Source organism: Oncorhynchus kisutch, linkage group LG12 (genome assembly GCF_002021735.2).
Source record: "Oncorhynchus kisutch isolate 150728-3 linkage group LG12, Okis_V2, whole genome shotgun sequence".
Taxonomy (NCBI): domain Eukaryota; kingdom Metazoa; phylum Chordata; class Actinopteri; order Salmoniformes; family Salmonidae; genus Oncorhynchus; species Oncorhynchus kisutch.
Window position 1 is genome coordinate 53094838 of NC_034185.2, and position 19776 is coordinate 53114613.

Sequence of the window (19776 nt, forward strand, 5' to 3'; positions counted from 1 at the left end):
TTGCTCTTTTATTATTTGTTGTTCTTGTACCTGATCGCCAAGTCTAGAACCAAAATGCTTCTCAACAGTTTTTTTCCCCCCCAAGCCATAAGACTCCTGAACAAGTAATCAAATGGCTACCCGGACTATTTGCATTGTCCCCCCCCCCCCCCCCCCCCCGCTGCACGAGTTACACCAGGATAGCACAATCCCTCCATCAGCGCTCAGACTGTCCACAATAGGCTGAGAGAGGCTGGACTGAGGGCTTGTAGTCGCGGTTTTGACTCACCGGGGGTGATGGTCGGATTCGCATTTATCGTTGAAGGAATGTGCGTTACATCGAGGCCTGTACTCTGGAGCGAGATCGATTTGGATGTGGAAGGTCCGTCATGGTCTGGGGCGGTGTGTCACAGCATCATCGGACTGAGCTTGTTGTCATTGTAGGCAATCTCAATGCTGTGCGTTACAGGGAAGACATCCTCCTCCCTCATGTGGTACCCTTCCTGCAGGCTCATCCTGACATGACCCTCCAGCACGACAATGCCACCAGCCATACTGTTCATTCTGTGCGTGATTTCCTGCAAGACAGGAATGTCAGTGTTCTGCCATGGCCAATGAAGAGCCTGGATCTCAATCCCATTGAGCACGTCTGGGACCTGTTGGATCGGAGGGTGAGAGCAAGGGCCATTCCCCTCATAAATGTCCGGGAACTTGCAGGTGTCTTGGTGGAAGAGTGGGGTAACATCTCACAGCAAGAACTGGAAAATCTGGTGCAGTCAATGAGGAGATGCACTGCAGTACTTTTGATTTTGACCACCCCCCTTTGTTCAGCGATATGTTATTCCATTTCTCTTAGTCACATGTCTGTGGAACTTGTTCAGTTTGTCTCAGTTGTTGAATCTTATGTTTATACATATATTTACACAGGTTAAGTTTGCTGAAAATTAACAGTTGACAGTGAGAGGATGTTTATTTTATTGCTGAGTTTTTATGCAGTCATTGTAACCGTACCTACATATACATCCTATCTCAATTATCTCTACTAGCCGGTGTCCGTATATAGCCTCGCTGTTATTTCACTCTTTTTTTACTGGTTTTATTTCTTTACTCACCTATTGTTCACCTAATACCTATTTTCTTACTTAAAAATCAAACTGTTGGTTAGGGCCTGTAAGTAAGCATTTCACTGTTGTACTCGGCGCACGTGACAAATAAACTTTTTTGGGGCGTTTTCTTAACTGCATTGATGATTAAGGGCTTGTAAGTAAGCATTGTATTGGGCGCATGTGACAATGCTAACCACAATCAATCACATTTCTAACAATGTGATTCAAGTACCCAACAATATAGAGCCATTGGAGTTTATTATTTTTATAAATCACTGTGATGATTCAAGAACTAAGTTTTGGATCGACTGAAATAACCAAGTCAGTCAGCACAGATTCTATTTTGTATTTAAGTACAATACTTTTATTGCACAAAATTATACATGTGACATGTATTGTAGAATAACTTCTCACTATGGTAACACTTTCCTGTACATCTGGTACCCTCGCTTTGATAAAATTAAATTTAGAATGCTTTGAAAAAGGTTCATCTTTACTACTTAATGTCAAGATAAAATTCATTAAGGCACTATCAGCATCAAACAGGACAAGATTGTCACTCTATATGCAAAACCAAAAGAATGAACTACAAACAAACTAGTACTTCATTACATTTTACTATTCATGGGGCGTGCACATTTTCTGCTGGTGTATTCGCAGGTAGCTCCTCTCGAAGAACCTCTTCCTGCAGTGAGTAAAGGTGAATGGCCTCTCCCGTGTGGACCTTCAGGTGCATCTTCAGATGGTGCTGGTGGGAGAACCTCTTTTCACACTGAGAGCAGGTGTAGGGTTTCTCCCCTGTGTGGACCCTCTGGTGCCTTTTCAGGCTGGAGGAGTGTGAAAAACTGGCCCGGCACAGGAGGCAGCTGAAAAGTTTCTCCCCTGTGTGAACTCTCTGGTGCCTCTTCAGGCTGGACAAGTGTGAAAAACTGGCCCGGCACAGGTGGCAGCCGAACGGTTTCTCTCCCGTGTGCATCCTCTGGTGGCTCTCCACCTGTTTAGAGAAACGAAAGACTTTCCCACAGAACAAACACGGGAAGCGCTTCTCTTTGCTACCAGATCTACTGATAGCATTACTACTACTACTGTCATTTGTCAATGGGCTTGTGTAGCCATTTAGTGTTGAGGCACTGGCATTGTCTGAGGTCTGGTTTAACATAAGGAGAGTGTGAGGAGGACGAAGGTCAGGGAGTGTCTGTGTTGTCACAGGGTCCATTTTCCAGTTGATAGATCCTATAGAAGGCAGGCTGAGGGCAGCACCTGTTAGGGGGTTAACCTGAGGCGCATTCAGTCTCTCTGAATCACAACTATAGGAGCAGGACGGAGCATCGCTCGCCGAGTCTGTTCTCAGATGGACACCACCTCGTCCCCGCAGACCAAATCTACGCCTCGCCCTGGTCTCAGCCAGTCTGTTGTCACTAAATTCAGATGTTGTTTTATGTTCCACTCTCTGTTTCTGGTTGTGGTTAAAAGCGTTGTTCCCCAGCCCAGAGTTGAGGATGCTGTCCCATCCACTGACATCCACTTGGTCGCCTCTGGTCCTGGCCTGCTCGGTGATGACGTCCCCTGGGCCCTTAGCTAAACCAGTCTGGGAATCCAAGATGGTCGCCCAGTCTCCTCTGTTAGCTTCCAGCCAACCATCTGCAGGAAGAGGTTACAAAATATAATTTATAAACATGGCAGAGAAAACTCTATATATTGAGTTTGTCAATTACCTGGTCAAGTTCATATATTAGAATTTGTGTATATCTATGTAAACATAAATTCTATTCATTTCATTTTATGAATGGAGAAAAAACAATAGCCGGGTGCATAACTATTCCCATTGCAGATCTATTACTGTATGTAGGCTATATGTATTTCTCCTTTACCTTGCTCCCCCATCTTTAATCCACTCAGCAGATCAATGCTCTCTGGTCCGTCTTCTATTGTTTCCTCTTTGACCAGCAGCAGATCAGGCTTCCCATCCTGCATGTCTACTGGCTGTAAGAGATACAGTGTGAGAGGATGTTGGATCAAGAAATCTGATATGAGCACCCTGCTATGGAGCATCTTCTGACTGGGAAATGAGGGATTACTATGAGTACTACGCAAACATGTTAGTTGATTTGATTACTTGACACTCTTTAATTAATGGTTTGATAATTGAAAGGCATGGTCCCAAACTTAATACCAAATTAACCAAGACCTGGGCATGTATCCACAAACTGTCTCAGAGTAGAAGTGCTGATTGAGGATCAGGTCCCCCACCTGTCTATATAGTCTTATTCATTATGATCTAAAAGGCCAAACTGATCTGAGATCAGCACTCCTACTTGGTGGACAGGCCCTGACCTAGTACCTTTAAGATGTTAGTTCATCGTGGGCTCACCTCAGTGTGTGTGGTCCTGTGCTGCTCAGCTGGCTCCTCTGTGGGTTCAGGAGGAGGTGTAGTCTGGTTGTCCTCCAAGACCATGGTCCCCTCAGGGTTCCCCAGACCCATCTCACACCCCTCATCCTTCACCAGCAGCACCTCTGGACCCTCCTCCTCCTCGAAGGGACAGGTGATACAGATTACAGGTACAGACACACAGATAATAAACACACTTTCAACATGGAGGGTCCATACTTGCGAACATAAGCACCCACTTAAATGTAAACGAGTCCCTGGTACAAAATGTGTATTAGCCAATTAAAATGTAACCAAATGCTAAATTGTAGCTGGTCCCGTCAGACAACATGGCAAACATTAGCCCTATGATAACCTCACTGATTATATCCTGGCACAAGTTCTTCCAAACCGTAAGTTCTGTTCATCAAAACAACTATCACATGTATTTGACTGACTTTATCTCTTTTAAGTTTTCATGTACCTAATAAAAATCTAAAGTTCAATGTGTTTCCAACTCTACGGATAGTTTTGTCACAAACTGTTACGTTAAATAGCAAACGTGCCTACTGGTCTTGGCACGTGTGCTCTAGCCAACAGCTGGCAGGTACAGTTCGGGGAGGCTGTGCAGGTAGGCAAGTCTACATGATGATATTATTATGGATAAGAGCGAGAATATTTGTATTTGTCAAATAGTGGTCAAGCATCGATCATCAAGTCACCAGAATAAGACTCGATATTTATTGGAAAGGCGCGTCAAACTCAACACTGTGCACTTATACTCCCCTGTGAAGGTCATCATAACTTATTTAACATGTAGCCTAAAAATGCATGGTTTCCCGAGTCGTAGTGGGAGGACCATAAACCATATTGTTGCGTGACTCCCAAGTTTACTTCGACATGATGGTTATCAATATTTACACAAAAGCGTTTCCACCGCCATTTCTCGCATAATACATTTTACCCACCCCAAAAGATCCCACCATGTCGAAAGAACACATGATCTGTCTGCAATTAAAACATTTTACCGAAACTTCCAGTTTCCATCACAGCTGTCATTTCTTCTATACAGTATGACTTTACTCAAACTGTGGATGGAAACGTGGTAACATATGCATTACTTGACTCGAGGAGGATGAGCGTTAGTGTACAATAGGGTTATAAGGTAGCATCCTCGTTATCATCCTACAGATGAGGCAGTATTGCAGTTCCTTTAAATATGTTTAATCGACAGTCTTAATGTAGGATGGCATTACGCTGTCATTAGTATATTCTTATGTAGGTTACACTTACATGCAGGCCTATAACGTTTTATAGGCTATGCATTATAATAATCATCCACTTCGTCAAGTGCGTCTTGAATCGAGCATCAAGGTTCGGCAGTGAACAGTTTTTTCCTAACAAAAAAGCTTGATGCGAGGGGGGCTCATGGTGAAAGTGCACTACTGATTTAGAGTCGACCGCTTTAGCAGTGTGTGCTGCCTAGAAGTGATGGTGATAATGGTAGCCTACATGACTTCTATTTGACTGTCTTTTTTACGATGTATGATAAACTTAAGTTGTAAGGACCTCTTGCGGAAGGGTGTGTGTGAAACAGAAACATGAATTTAGTCATATATGCCAAAACCGTGAAAATGTAGTCTAACATCAGTAGTAGCCAGTAACCTCGTCAAGGATGCGTCAATGCAATATTGGCACACAACATTTTGTTACAGACCAACCGAACAAAAGTAAACCTTGAATTTGAAGGTTTAAAAGATCCATCTAGTTGCCAGGGTTGACCTATTTTAAGAAATAATATTGGCTGGTGGATATAAAGTCTTTTGATATGCTGATGAAGAATTTGTGACAGGCTTGAGGTTAACATAGGGCCAACGTGTGCCATGTTATGGGACCAATTTAGCGTTCTGTCACGTGCAAGTAAATTTATGCTTTTAATTGGCTGATACACATTTTGTGCCAGATAAGCAACTATGTACATTTAAACAAGTTGTTTGCACAGTGTTGTAAAAATGGCCCAACTGTCATTCTTGAGTAAAAGTAAAGATACATTAATATAAAATGACTAAAGTAAAAGTCACCCGGTAAGATACTACTTGAGTAAAAGTATAAAAGTATTTGGTTTGAAATATACTTTTGTATCAAAAGTAAATGTAACTCCAAAAATAAAAGTATAAATCATTTCAAATTCCTTATATTAAGAAATCCAAATGAGATGTTATTGGTTTTTAATCTACAGATAGCCAGGGGCACACTCCAACACACAAACATAATTTACAAATGAAGCATTTGTGTTTAGTGAGTCCGCCAGGTCAGAGGCAGTGGGGATGACCGGGGATGTTCTCTTGATAAGTGTGTGAATTTGATCATTTTCTTCTCATGCTAAGCATTGAAAATGTAAAAAGTACATCATTTCTTTAGGAATGTAGTGAAGTAAAAGTTGTCAAATATAAATAGTAAAGTACAGATAATGCCCCAAAAAATACTTAAGTAGTACCTAATTATTTTTACTTAAGTACTTTATAACCCCTGTGTTTGCAAGTATTGACCCAGAGTGTTAACCCATCCCCACTACACTTGAGTCCTATACTGTAGTTACAATAGGACTTAATTGTTAAATCCATCATGGATATGTTGTTGTGGGTTCAAATAAGTCAACTATGATAAGTCAAATGTTATCATCAGACATACCTGACTAACTATTTTGACGTGTACAGTAGGTGTTTGTTAGTGTGTGGGTATGTGTAGTTATATTTAGTAAGTGTATATTGGTTATAAAGTGCAATTGGGTGTATACAGAACAGGGTGAGATCAAATGTGATGTATACTAAAAGAGTCTCAATGAAAAGTACAACTCTGTTTATTAAACAAACAAGTTTTAAATAAACCATATGAAAACCACACATCTCAACTAAAGATTTGCATAAACTTGGTAAACTGCATTCATTTCCTCATTAAAATTGTCTTGAGAGACAAAATTAAGTAGTTGAATGGAAGTAATGAAACAGGCACTTGTGATCATATTATAGCCTACACAGTACAAACATTATGTAACATACTTTTTAAGCTTATACACAGAGTGTACAAACATTAGGAACAACTGTTCTTTCAGTGACATAGCGAGGGTTTCCATTAACTTGCCCCAGTCATTTTTTTGGTCGACACTTAGAATGTTAGCATAGAAAATAGATGCGACAACTGCCTGCTAGGGTGCGTTTCCATATAACTATCTTGTGTCAATAAAAACCTAATGTCACACTTTTATTTTTTATTTTTTAAATCGCTAAAACCTAGTGTCAAATAAAAATGTAGTGGTCGAAGTGTTTCCATTACCCATTTAGGCAAATTGTACATTAACAAATTGGCGACACCCATCCGTTTCATGTCTCAGGTAGTCTTCGAAAGCCCACATGGATAGAATGCAATAATTGCCTCATATTTGCCATTTACTAATAATACTCATGTGCCAATGTATCGTCGCGGGCCGTGCCATGGTGAAACTTGCACTCCTGTAGACCTGAAATAATTGGATGGTGAAACTTGCAGCCAACCAGAAAACAAGGTGAAACAATTCAGGCATTCCTGAAAGTCAGGACAATCCTTGTCCTACAAATAAACATTTGTACACATTGTAGAGTCCACGCCCTGAATAATTGTGGCTGTTCTGAGGGCAAAAACGATAATTATGCTGGTGTGTCCTGAGGTAGCTCCTCTCTGAGAACCTCTTCCCCCAGTGCATACAGGCGAACAGCCTCTCTATCGTGTGGATCTTCAGGTGCATCTTCAGTTGGTGCTGGTGGGAGAACCTCTTCTCACACTGGGGGCAGCAGTAGGGTTCTCCCCTGTGTGGACCCTCTGATGCCTCTTCAGGTTGAACGAGTGTGAGAAACTGGCCTGGCACAGATGGCAGCCAAATGGTTTTTCCCCCGTGTGGACCTTCTGGTGTCTCTTCAGGTCACTAGCCTGGGCAAAGCACATGTGACACTGGTTACAGCTGAAGGGTTTTTCCCCTGTGTGGACCCTCTGGTGGATCTCCACCTTCTGGGGGCAGCTGAAGCCTTTGTTACAGAACATGCAGAGGAACCGTTTCTCTTTACTATTGCCTGATGTTGCTCCCCCTCCCTGCGCCTGGGATCCAGCCCTGCTGTTTGAGTTCAATACCTGATTGAAAAGGATGCGACCGTGTGAATCAGAATGCCCCATCAACGTACACACTGGGTCGCGATCCCTGCACATGTGTAACGGGGAGTGGGTCGCAACGTTTGGATTTGCCTCTAAGCTTTCGTTGTAATCTAAGAAATCTCTGCCCTGTGAGTGTCCGTCTCCTAGGTGATTATCTGCATTCCATGTGGGAGAAACATCACCCTCCACTTTCACAGTCACTTCATCTACGACCAGACCTTCCTCTTTCTTATCTAGGCACCCTTCAGAGAATACACTACTACTGTCTAAGTCCTGATGGGAATGAACAGTCGTCGGGCTCGGGTTACCGTAAAGTAAATACTCTGAGTCGGGAGCAGGAGGGCAGCCCAGTCTCGCCAACCCCAGTCTCTCTGGGTCTGACCTGTAGTCAGGTACTGTGTGTAAAAGCCTTTGTGTTACAGTTAAAGTCTCTGACTTGAGGATGGCGTTTGGCATTCCACTGACCTCCGTAATGCTGCGTCGGGTCCTGGGTTGAGGCGCAGTGGCGGTGGATAGGTCCTCTGTGGCTGCAGTGGGCGCCACTCCAGACGTTGCTCCAGTCTGGATGTCTCTGCTGTGCTGTGGGTTCTCTGCTTCAGTCCTCTCCTGCTTGACCAGAGACAATCCTCCAGGACATGTAGCCTCTGCATCTGCATCCTGACACAAGAAGAGAGGTGGTTATTACCGTTACATGAGTTTAATTGGATAACAATGTAGTAAAGAAGTCTCACAAGCTCCTCTATGGCAGATAAATGAGTATGTTACATGTAAGCAAGTGAATAGCTGAGGGGAGTCTTTCTGAAATAAACTGGCCACATTTGATGTACTGTAATTTTGATGTAATTCTATTACACTAACTTCTATAATGATAACTTTCTGGGTTGAGGTTCCACTCCCCTCTTCAACAGTGATTGGTTCGTCATCACTCCAGATATTGTGTCCTGCTGGCTTCACAAAGCTCTTGTGGCCTCCAGTGAGATTTCCTTCACCTGTTAGAGTGATTGGGGGGAAAAAAATAGGTGGTTAGGGTACTGTCAATGCTATATTGTACACTATTGACACTGCATGTTTGGTAACACTTCTCATAACTTTTTGAAAGATAACTAAGTGGTGATGAGGGGAATTATTGCATACTATTTAAACATGCGCAGAGGGGAACGGGGCAAAACGTACCTCTTGCCATTCCTCTGTATCGGTCGAGGATCTTGTCACTACTGGGACGACTGGCGATGACGCGTTCTCTGATCGTCCGCTCTGCACGCTCCCGTGCCACCTTCAATTCTAGTAGCTGTAGTTTCCTCCGCAATGCCCGGTTTTCATTTTGGCCCTGAGATATTTCCAAACGAAACACTGCATAATCGTCGTCTACGAGTTTACAGATCTCTGCCACGGCTGCATTAGCTAGCACCTCCATAATGGAGGCCATTTGAGTGTGAAAACCCATAGCCACTGTTAGCTAGCTAACGTTAGAAGCTATCTAGCGTTACCTAAATAACGTAACATATATCAACCAAGTCCTGTGTTAATAAATGTCTAAATAACAATAATAAAAACGCTATCGTGAAAAGTGTTCTTGGTCACTGTTTACTTCCCTTCCACACGGATGAGAAATGATTTCATTGGCGGGCGTCTTGGGGCGTGATTAAAAGAAGAGTGCGGGTTGCTCTTTGAACTACGGTAATGCTAATTATTTAATAAAGAAGACTAATAGACCTTTTGCACAACGTAGCAACGCCCACTTTCTACCCGATACACAGCTTCCTAGCAGCCTGATTTTAGCCATACTAGTCTCGAAGTCGCTCGTTTTATCATTACCTCAGTATATGAATCATATTTCTATAGCGTATTTTGTATCATTCTTGTTGAGAATTCTGTTTATCCGTTCAGTTAGTGATTTTTGTAAATCCAATGGTCTTCTGGTGTCTTTTTTTGTATCTTTAGCTACCAGTACCTAGCTAACGTTAGTGCTAACGACGTTAACGTTATTAGTTGTTGCGGTATCTTTATTGAAAGTTAGGAAATTAAGATTTCATTGAACCTTCTAGTGGGCTTCGATGTCTGAAGAAGGGAGCAATACCTTTGCTATTCCAGTGGAATAACTACCCTGTCCAAGAGATCCTCATGTCACTGATGGGAAGCATCAACTGCATCTGGGCTGTGGCTTGCCTTCTCACAAAACTACCAGTGTGGGCCTCTTGTGAAGGCATGGGCCAAGGAGCAATGAGCTACTACTGCATTGCATCTTCCCTTCTTTTGCTGTGACCATCCACATTGTCTAACATCCTGTAGTAGTCCATTTATTGATAATAAACATCTCTGCTTATACTCCAAACAATGTTATAGAGTTTTTATTTACAGTGACAAGAGAACAGAAAAATGTAACAATGATTTAAAAATAATAATAATAAATTGCAGACAGATTTGTTTTGTTTCCCTTTCATTAATGTAAAGATAAAGGAGCCCATCCCTTGTTATTTAGTCTTTCCTGCCTAAGAACTTTTGCATGTACACAAGTAGTATCAGTCACCCTTCTCTCTAACTAGTGAGAACACCACTGGGTCCTTATGTATTCTCTCACCTGAAGAGACTATGTGAAGCTGGTCGTCTTCACTGAGCACACATGTGCAGCCTTGACAGTTGCTCTCTAGTCTGTAGCCATCCAGGGGCAGTGAAGGGAATGGTGGTGTCTCCTTATGGTGAAGACAGGAGTCTCCCCACCTGTACCTTTCCAAAGTGGGAGCCGACTAAAAGCTTTTCAGCAGACATCCCCATGCTGCAGATCAATGGCTTGGATAGCGGGTCAAAGTTCTTGTATGCCTCTTCTATCTGGAGAACTGAGAGGTCAGGGGGTGGTCCAAGAAGGGCGCTGTAGAGTACTTCTACTAAGCAAAGCAGCAGCTGTGGTTAGCCAATCTAAACAATGTACTTGAAGCCACCTGAAATTAAATCATTTTATATAGTCAAAGTGTAGTAGGATATGACCAGCTACTATCTACTATACTGGTTATTAGGGAAAACTCACCTAATCCCTCCTTCTGCCGTGCGCTTTTTGGTGGGCTAGGTGATGGTCATTTTGCCTATGGGCCCAGGTTGCAGACCCTGTAAAAAGACAGTACAAGGGCACTATTCTAAATCTAATCATTAGACAATTTAAGTTTTCATTAAATCATTTAGTAGCATTATGATGTGATTATAACCATATGATTTTGATATGTGGTACAGATATTAAAACATACCATTGTCCTTGGCTTATGCCACTGCTGCTCGGCCTCTGTGCAGCTGTGCACAGGTGGGATGACTGGTGTTCCCATCTGGAATAGTAACGCAACTGTGTGGTTGCATAATGAGGTGCCAGCAACACATGAACAGTGATGTTGTGTGATTGTTACCGGCTTCAGTACAACCTACGTGGGGATATAAAAAGAAAATGAATAGACTATAAAAATCACTCAACATGTCTCACGACCAGCAAACAGAAGTGAATGGCGCAACAGCCACTAAAGTCATTACAGCAATGCAGGTTTAAAATGTTATATTAAGGGTATATATGCCCTTGTTTAAATGTAATCTAATCTAATCTGTCCAATATTACAGAGTTTACAGAAACAGCAAGGAAAACAACTGAACAATTACTACACTAAGAACAGTTTCATAGACATGGGTTAAGCCTAGTCCTAGACTAAGCAATGCCTCTTAATGCAGATATCCATTGACAGGAACTTCTTAGTCTTAGACTAGGCTTCATCTCTGACTGTGTAACGGCCACAAACATATTACTTTTCACCCTACACTCAAACTGTGTGGTTTCTCATTTTTCCTCATGGACCTGTAGTAGCAAGCCCTTATGCTGACCTCTCGTGTCACTTTGTCCCTGTTCGAAACGGTTTGGAATAAAAAAAGACTGAGCAATCATAATGTTAACTAGCTACTGTAAAAGGCATGTCTTAAACTACATTACAGCTTTGAGTAAACGTCCTTGTCTGGTCTGATAGGCAACTTGGCTATACTTACCTTCATAGTTGAAAAGGTAACTGGAGACAAAGTTTGAATCCTTTTTCCAACTTGGAGTTCGGTGCTTTGCTACTTGTCTGAGCCAGACGATGTACATCCATCACTGTTATCTTTGGCAGGGAGACTGGAGGAGGACTTGAAGAGGGCCTTAATTTGAGTATGTTTTGGTCAGTTGGTGCAATGATGAACACAGTGACGTACATCAGTATAAATAAAGCCACATTAAGTGTTTGACTTGTGTGACTGAGTAAGTAAATTATTGAGTGGCAATGTTTGCTACAGTTAATGTGTATGGGTTTATAATGACAACTACGTGAGTTTGCATTTTGAATTTCGTGGTTGCAAGTACGATTTGCAAATGTGCAAGCTTGTATCATGTCTCAAACTTGCAATTTACTTTTTAATACGTTCAATAAGTTTTGCAAGCATAATTTATTTTCAGAATGATTACAAATTGTTTTACGAGTATTAATATTCTGCTGTGAATCAAAAATACACTTGCAGATTTTGAATCCGCGCGTTCTGAGTCACTGTTGTCACGTTAGATTTGTAAACTAACATTTTTTTTTTTTTTTAAGAGATTTGTAAACTTGTAGAACGTTCTGTGTAGCTCCCTCCATTAACCACGAGCACAACTGTTCCTTGATTTTAACTGGCGGTTTTATTCTGTAGTTTTAGTCAGAATTATCACCTTCCGTGAAAACTATAAAGTAAATAAAAAATACAGTTAAGCACACTCTTACAACTTTGTCTTATGAGTGACTTATTAGCTTGATATAACTCTGAAGTGCTTACATACATAAAAACTGTTAAACCGGAGATAACAGTATCAGATTAAACACATTAATTAAATTAAAATACCTCATTGGCTGCTTATTACAGTAGGGATGAAATCAAACTTCACACTTATTATTCTTGGCCCAATCCTGATATTTTTCCACTAATTTTGACCAATCCCAGATCTTTTCACATCAGATCTTTTTCAGTGCTGATCTGATTGGTCAAAAAAAATCAGACTTGGGCTCCCTGTCTAAACACAGCCTATTTGTCCTATACTTCAGGCTTGTCTGGGATATATATTTTAGCTGGCACACCTGTGTGATCTTTTATACATGAAGAATAATTTATTCACCCTGGATATGAGACTTGCATTGATTTTTAGACCTCTTTGAATCAGAAGTGCCAAGTGCTATCTTGATGGAGAAAGTCTGCATGTTGTCAGATGTTTAAGTTACCATAGTAGTCAGTAAAAATGAGAACAGGCTAAAACAGTTATGGTTTTGTAACCTATTAAAAAATGAACATGAGTAATTTATACAAAACTTTATTGCATTTGGTGGTCATCCCCTTTAATTTGGCCCTCTTAAAACCTTGGTTGCATCCTTCCTCAGGGAACTGTCTGCTGATAGCTGACAACATGGTGGCAGGTGTTTTGATGTGCTGCTCTAGCGTTCCATGGCCCAGCAGACTCCCCTGGGGACAGGGGGATGGACACGTTCGTTTTTTATAAAAGTCTGGGAAGCTTATAGAGGGAGGAGAGGGCATGAGTTGGAGTGAGTACAGTAAATCCAATACAACCAGTGGCCCTGGATTATATGCTACAGTATGTCATCACACAGACAGCCATAGTGAAGGGGGTTTACATAGAGCATAAAGTATATTACCACCAGCGGACCTTGCTTCTCTGTGCTCTGGCGAGATCGCAGATACTTGGTCAGAAGCCGCTGGAGGTCCTTGGAATATTCTCTCTGTAGCACCTGTAGAGAGATGGATAGAGGTACTGAATGCTCTTGAGAGAGCAAGAGTTAACATTGACATTGTCGATTGAGGACTATAAGGGTGCCTTCTAATCAGACAAATGGATGCGTAAAAGGCACTCCAACTCAATGGTTTTCAATGGGAAGATTGTGTTGGGGGGGGGGGGGGGGGGTACTAGGCTTGTGTTGTGCTGTCCGACATAAAATAGCCCACGTCTAATATTGAATGACCTTCCCAAGTTACAAGTTTAGCTACAATTCTGCATGAAGGAAATAGATCCACCCATGCTATTCTCTATCTAACCTTGTGAATAAACTCCCAAGAACAAGATGATTATCCTGGTGGCTGGGAGGTTCCCAAGTTCTTGACATCTGTCTGGATGTTAGGGATGTGCTTCAACCTGAGGAAAAGAGCAGAGAGGGGGAAGACATGAACCCCACTGCTTACATTTCAGTGCTGGTTCAAGTTGTCACCAACTTTTTCAGTCACCAATTCATCAATGAACAGGCAGTGAAGTAGTTTGACAAGTGTTCAAAACTCAGTAACAAGTCATTAAAATATAGCTAGCATGTTGGCAAGTATCCGGCCAGCAACCTTCACCTGTCGACGGCAACAGCGTTCACAGGCTCCTCATCTGTACAAATAACCCCAATGTGAAACATATTTAAACTGACATTATTTGTTGCTTAGTTCTTTACTTATTAGATGCATATAATGTCCAGAGAAAAACCTAGGCTGGTGGATCCAGCCTGATCCCTTTGTACCGTTCTATTGCACTTCACATTTGATATCTGAAGTGAAGTAGAAAGGTGAACACAGCGATCCGGTTGGTTCCACCAGGACCAGGCTATTTATAACCACCATTGATAGTGTGTGTGTGTCCCACTTGTACCTTTGATGAGTGGCCAGGAGCTGATGTATGCTGCTATGCCCATCAATGGGGCTCTGGAAAAGACCTGAACTCTTGCCTGCTCACCAACGGTCATCAATAGGGAGAACAGAAATAGGTAGGTTTAGTCTGACCCGTTCAAACTTCAACATAGGATAGGTAATATCTGACACAAACGAGTACTAACTGCCATTGGTGATAGAACAGTGACTATGTATGTGTTCACAGAAACATGTATGGAGCCAGCATATGGAGACTTGCAAGATGATGTGATGGAAGTCCAGACTGGCAGACAGGCTTCATACTGAGGTCTCTGAAGGGAGAAAGACCTGGCACTCGGCATTAACATTTTACTAGACACAATTTTACTTGTATTTCTTTTATTAAATGGTATCAGACAATATGTGGAGGGAGGAACCCTGTGTATTCTGAACCAGGATCAGGGATCTCCTGTTGTGAGCGGGACACCACACAGGAAGGTATGGCTACTCGGACATGTTTGCTAAGGTAGCCCCAAAACCTCCAGACAAAATGCAGATCGGCACAATATTTGTATCGGCTGGGAACGACAATAAAAGATGAAAGGTTCACATTGTTATATCAGCAGAACAGTGCTTCTATTGTATTATGTAAAGTGTTTATTCTACATGGACCTGTGACTATGTTTGAAAGTTCTCAAAACAATTTGTTTTAGAATATCTACATACATTTATCAATTACATTCTTCTCATATTACTCTTTAGGCTAATGATCTATTCAAAGCTTCTCTATATCTGCCTGCAGATATTGAGCTCAACTTGCAGGAGGTTTGTTTGTTGTGACTGTGAGGGGAAAGCTGTGGGCAAGTTTCTGACACCCACATCAATCCACCCACCCAAGCCAACTCACGTTTGGCTTCTGTCATGGCCACCAGCATTTCTTGAGGAGCAAGCCAAAAAACAAGGCCAAATCAGCAGGTGCAATTCCCCTTTAAAGCATCACACAATCTAGTACATACAGTTGATTTTATTAAAACACTACATATATATTGAAAAATATGTTTAAAATTTCTACCAATCAATTGTTGAAAGAACAGACGACTCTTAGGCGACCAACATTTCTTTTAGTCGGGACAGGACAAAATTTAAACTGCAATCATTTTCTCATAAAAATTGTCTCGGGGGGAAAAAATAAAGTAGTTGAATATACATCAAATAGCCTACACAGTACAAACGCAATATGTAACAGACTTTTTAGGCTTAAATACAATGTCTGGATGCAATATTCTACCCAGGAATATTCAACACTGAAATCTGTTGCTCTCGTCATTCCAAATGCATCTGTGGATCTTTTCAACTGACAATACTGAAAATCAACCTGTCTTTAATGCAGGGTTTGATCTAAACATCATAAGCTATTTAGTGGAATGTTTTTTCTGCTCCTCAGAGCTCCTCTCTGAGAACCTCTTCCCACATTGCGTAGAGGTGAACAGCCTTTCTCCCATGTGGACCTAAATGTGCATCTTCAGCTAGTTCTGATGGGAAAACCTCTTCTCACACTCGGGGCAGCTTTAATATTTCTCCCCTGTGTGGACCCTCCGGTGCCTCTTCATGCTGGACGAGTGGGAGAAGCGCATATGACACTGGGTACAGCTGAAGGGTTTCTCCCCTGTGTGGACCCTCTGGTGCCTCTTCAGATTGCCAGCCTCAGCAAAACGCATGTGACACTGAGTACAGCTGAAGGGTTTCACCCCTGTGTGGACCCTCTGGTGGATCTCCACCTTCTGGAGGCAGCTGAAGCCTTTGTTACAGAACATGCAGAGGAACCGTTTCTCTTTACTACTGCCTGATGTTGCTCCCCCTCCCCTCCCATTGGCCCTTTGGTCCTTTGAGTTCAATACCTGATCAAAAAGGATGCAGCCCTGTGAATCAGAAGGCCCCATCAACGTAGACACTGGGTCCCGATCCCTGAGTGTGTGTAAAGGGGAGTGGGTTGCAACGTTTGGATTTGTCTCTAAGCTTTCCCTGTAATCTAAGAAATCTCTGCCTTGTGAGTGTCCTTCCCCTAAGTGAGTCTCGTCTGCATTCAAGGTCAGAGGAGAGTCGCCCTCCACTTTCACAGTCACTTCATCTATGACTATAACCCCCCCTTTCTTATTTAGGCACCCTTCAGAGAATCCACTACTACTGTAATGGTTCCAGTCCCCTCTGGACAGATCAGCCTGTGTGTCTAAACCCAAGGGCATGTTGTCAGGGTCCATCTCTGTTGCGTAAGAACAAGACGGAACATCCCCACCAGTGTCTAACGTATCACCATCTCCACGGGAATGAACCGTTCTTTGGCTCTGGTGAAATACGGGTAAGTACTCTGAACCAGGAGCAGGAGGACAGCCCAGTGGCCCGAGCCCCAGTCTCTCTGGGTCTGATCTGTGGTCAGATCCTGTGTGTAAGAGCCTGTGTGTTGCAGTTAAAGTCTCCGTGTCTGTATCTGACTTGAGGACGGTGTTCGGCGTTCCACTGACCTCGGTGATGCTGGGTCGGGTCCTACATGGCGCTGGGGCGGAGGTGGGGTCCTCCGCGGCTACAGGGGGCTCTCTAGTCTGGATGTCTCTGCTGTGCCATGGCTCCTTCTCTCCTTTAGTCCTCTCCTGCTTGACCCCAGGACCTGCAGCCTGATAAGAAGAGAGGAGGTTATTACCAGTTCATGAGTTGAATTGGATAACAATGTCGTAAGGAAGTGTCACAAGCTTCCCTATGGCAGATAAATTACAATGTAATCAAGTGAATAGCTGAGTGGGAGCCTTTATGAAATAAACCAGACATATTTGATTTACAAAGTAACGGTAATATTTTATGCAAAGCTGTTACACTAACCTCTATCACAATAACGTGCTGGGTTGAGGTTCCACTCCCCTCATCAACAGTAATTGGTTGGTCATCTCTCAATGTATTGTGTCCCGCTGACTTCACAAAGCTCCTGTGGCTTCCAGTGAGATGTCCTTCACCTGAGAGAGTTATTTGGGGGAAAAGAGGTGGCTAGGTTAGCTTCTGTCAATGCTCAATGGTATATTGTACACCAGTGACAATGTCTAGAATTGTCAAGGATGTAAGGTGACACTTTAAATAACTTGTTGATATTCTATTTATAGATCAATTGATATGTTCCATGCATATATAGCCTCGTTAATGTTATATTCTGTTACCATTTACTTTTAAACTGCCTTTTTGGAAAAGGGCTCATAAGTAAGCATTTCACGGTAAAGTCTAAGTCTGTTGTATTCGGTGCATGTGACAAATAAGTTGATTTGATTTGCATCATATTGTTTTCAATGAGTAAATCATAGGACATAGAGGAACTGGTTAGAATATTATAGTGTCTTTGAGCAAAATAGCTAAATAATCAGGGGAACTATTTCATACTATCCAAAAACAAACGAAGTGTTAACCCAATTGGTTACAATGTACCTCTTGCCATTCCTCTGTATCGGTCGAGGATCTTGACACTACTGGGACGACTGGCGAGGACGCGCTCTCGCGTTGTCCTCTCTGCGCGCTCCCGTGCCACCTTCAGTTCCAGTAACTGTAGTTTCCTCCGCAATCCCCTGTTTTCTTTCTGGCTTTGAGTTACTTCCAGACGAAACACTGCATAGTCGTCGTCTACGAGTTTACAGATCTCTGCCACGGCTGCATTCGCTAGAACCTCCATGATGGAGGCTATCTGAGTGTGAAAACCCACACAATTGGCCATTGTTAGTTAACGTTACCACCTAGCTAGATATCATCAACCAAGCCCTGTCTCCAACGCGAATTAACGACTACCTGTGGTAAGTATGTGATGCTGTGCAGTTCAATTGGTCATATTTTAAGTTCCATGGTGTTAATAAATGTCTAAATAACAACACCAAAAACGCTAACGTGAAAAGTGTTCTTGGTCAACGTTTACTTCCGTTTACTACTTCTTCTTCTTCAATGGTATATTGGCTTTAACACAATTTAGTGTGCATGTCGCCACCTACCGTGTGGGATGGAAACAGGATATATTCATACAAACGACCAAAATAAATAAACTAAATCAAACTACTTTTCTGTTAAAAGTAAAACAGATCTGAATCTACACAGGCTCAAAATGATCAGAAGTCCAAACTACTTTTCTGCTGCAGCCACAATAATGTCCAGTTTCTTTGACACTTGAGCCGAACAGTTTTGAACTGGCAATGAACGCCACCTGGCAGCAAAATTGTACTACAGGCTGTGGTGCATCCACTACAATATCTTCGTAAGCGTCGCTTGTTTTCTCACCTCTTTAAATCGCATAGGAAATTTGATTGAGGTGTCAAAAGTTAGCAGTCAATCTCCTTCACCCTTACAGGGCACTCCAGGAACTCGGGATCATGATCCCCACCACAATTACAACACCGTTGTCCTTCTAAATCAAATAAAATGTTCTTTGTCACATGCGCCGAATATAACAGGTGTAGACTTGACCGTGAAATGCTTGCTTATGAGCCCTTCCCAACGATACAGTTACATTCTTTTTTATAAAAATAGTAACACGAGGAATAAAATACACAAGAGTGAAGCTATAACAGAGGGAACCAGATCAATGTTTTGTTTTATTTATTTAACCTTTATTTAACTAGGCAAGTCAGTTAAAGAACAAATTCTTCTTTACAATGATGGCCAAACCCTCCCCATTTTACTTGAGATATGTACATAAAGGCAGGGTAAAGTGACTAGGCATCAGACTAGATAAGATTAAGATTAAAGAACAGAGTGGCAGCCACATGTGGTGTGTGTGTGTGTGTGTGTGTGTGTGTGTGTGGGGGGGGGGGGGGGGGGGGTCGGTATGCGTATGTAGTGTGAAGACTACCTTACCTCTGTATCCCACACCTACAATTATCTGTAAGGTCCCTCAGTCGAGCAGTGAATTTCAAACACAGATTCAACCACAAAGACTAGTGAGGTTTTCAAATGTCTTGCAAAGAAGGGCACCTATTGGTAGATGGGAAAGAAAAGCAGACATTGAATATCTTTTTGGGAATGGTCAAGTTATTAATTACACTTTGGATGGTGTATCAATACACCCAGTCACTACAAAGATACAGGCATCCTTTCTAACTCAGTTGCCGGAGAGGAAGGAAACCGCTCACGGATTTCCCCATGAGGCTAATTGTGACTTTAAAACAGAGTTTAATGGCTGTGATGGGAGAAGCATGTACAGAATAAAAATATTCCAAAACATGCATCCTGTTTGCAACAAGCAATAAAGTAATACTGAGAAAAAAAAGTGACAAAGCAATTAACTTTTTGTCCTGAATACAAAGTGTTATGTTTGGGGCAAATCCAATAGAAGACATTACTGAGTACCACTCAATATTTTCAAGTGGTGGCTGCATCATGTTATAGGTATGCTTATAATTGTAAGGACTGGGGAGTTAAGCACAGGCAAAATCTGGTTGTCTGCTTTCCAACAGACACTGTTAGATTAATATACCTTTCAGCAGG

At 42.2% G+C, this 19776-nt stretch overlaps 3 protein-coding genes and 1 pseudogene across 14 annotated transcripts in view; 1 reads left to right on the forward strand and 3 right to left on the reverse strand.

Annotated features, from left to right (window-relative positions):
* LOC109901251 (zinc finger protein 583-like) overlaps positions 1-19776 on the forward strand; it is an 880650-nt gene that overhangs the window by 336954 nt on the left and 523920 nt on the right. The window lies entirely within an intron of this gene.
* LOC109901169 (zinc finger protein 629-like) overlaps positions 1-19776 on the reverse strand; it is a 247635-nt gene that overhangs the window by 50337 nt on the left and 177522 nt on the right. The gene's annotated exons all lie outside the window — the stretch shown is intronic.
* Positions 1422-9297, reverse strand: LOC109901164 (uncharacterized; annotated as a pseudogene).
* Positions 12289-18242, reverse strand: LOC109901237 (zinc finger protein 34-like). Of its 3 annotated transcripts, XM_031836621.1 has the most exons (6): positions 17737-18242; positions 17146-17276; positions 14297-16943; positions 13708-13804; positions 13311-13403; positions 12289-13119 (listed from the first exon to the last, which is right to left on the reverse strand). In XM_031836621.1, exons 1-3 carry the CDS (start codon positions 18017-18019, stop codon positions 15843-15845), a joined length of 1515 nt encoding a protein of 504 aa, XP_031692481.1. In that variant the 5' UTR covers positions 18020-18242; the 3' UTR covers positions 12289-13119; positions 13311-13403; positions 13708-13804; positions 14297-15842. The 3 variants fall into 3 exon arrangements, with proteins under 3 accessions (XP_031692481.1, XP_031692480.1, XP_031692478.1); XM_031836620.1 differs by having other exon boundaries at positions 13708-16943; positions 17737-18236; XM_031836618.1 differs by having other exon boundaries at positions 12289-13403; positions 13708-16943; positions 17737-18236.

What these genes read in the sequence shown, in the direction of transcription:
- LOC109901237 (XM_031836621.1), bottom strand. Translation starts at nt 18,019, where the DNA reads ATGGCCAATTGTGTGGGTTTTCACACTCAGATAGCCTCCATCATGGAG. An exon ending in ATACAGAGGAATGGCAAGAG is followed by an intron (nt 17,277 to 17,736) that starts GTACATTGTAAC and finishes TAACTCTCTCAG; the next exon opens with GTGAAGGACATCTCACTGGA. An exon ending in AGCACGTTATTGTGATAGAG is followed by an intron (nt 16,944 to 17,145) that starts GTTAGTGTAACA and finishes TCTTCTTATCAG; the next exon opens with GCTGCAGGTCCTGGGGTCAA.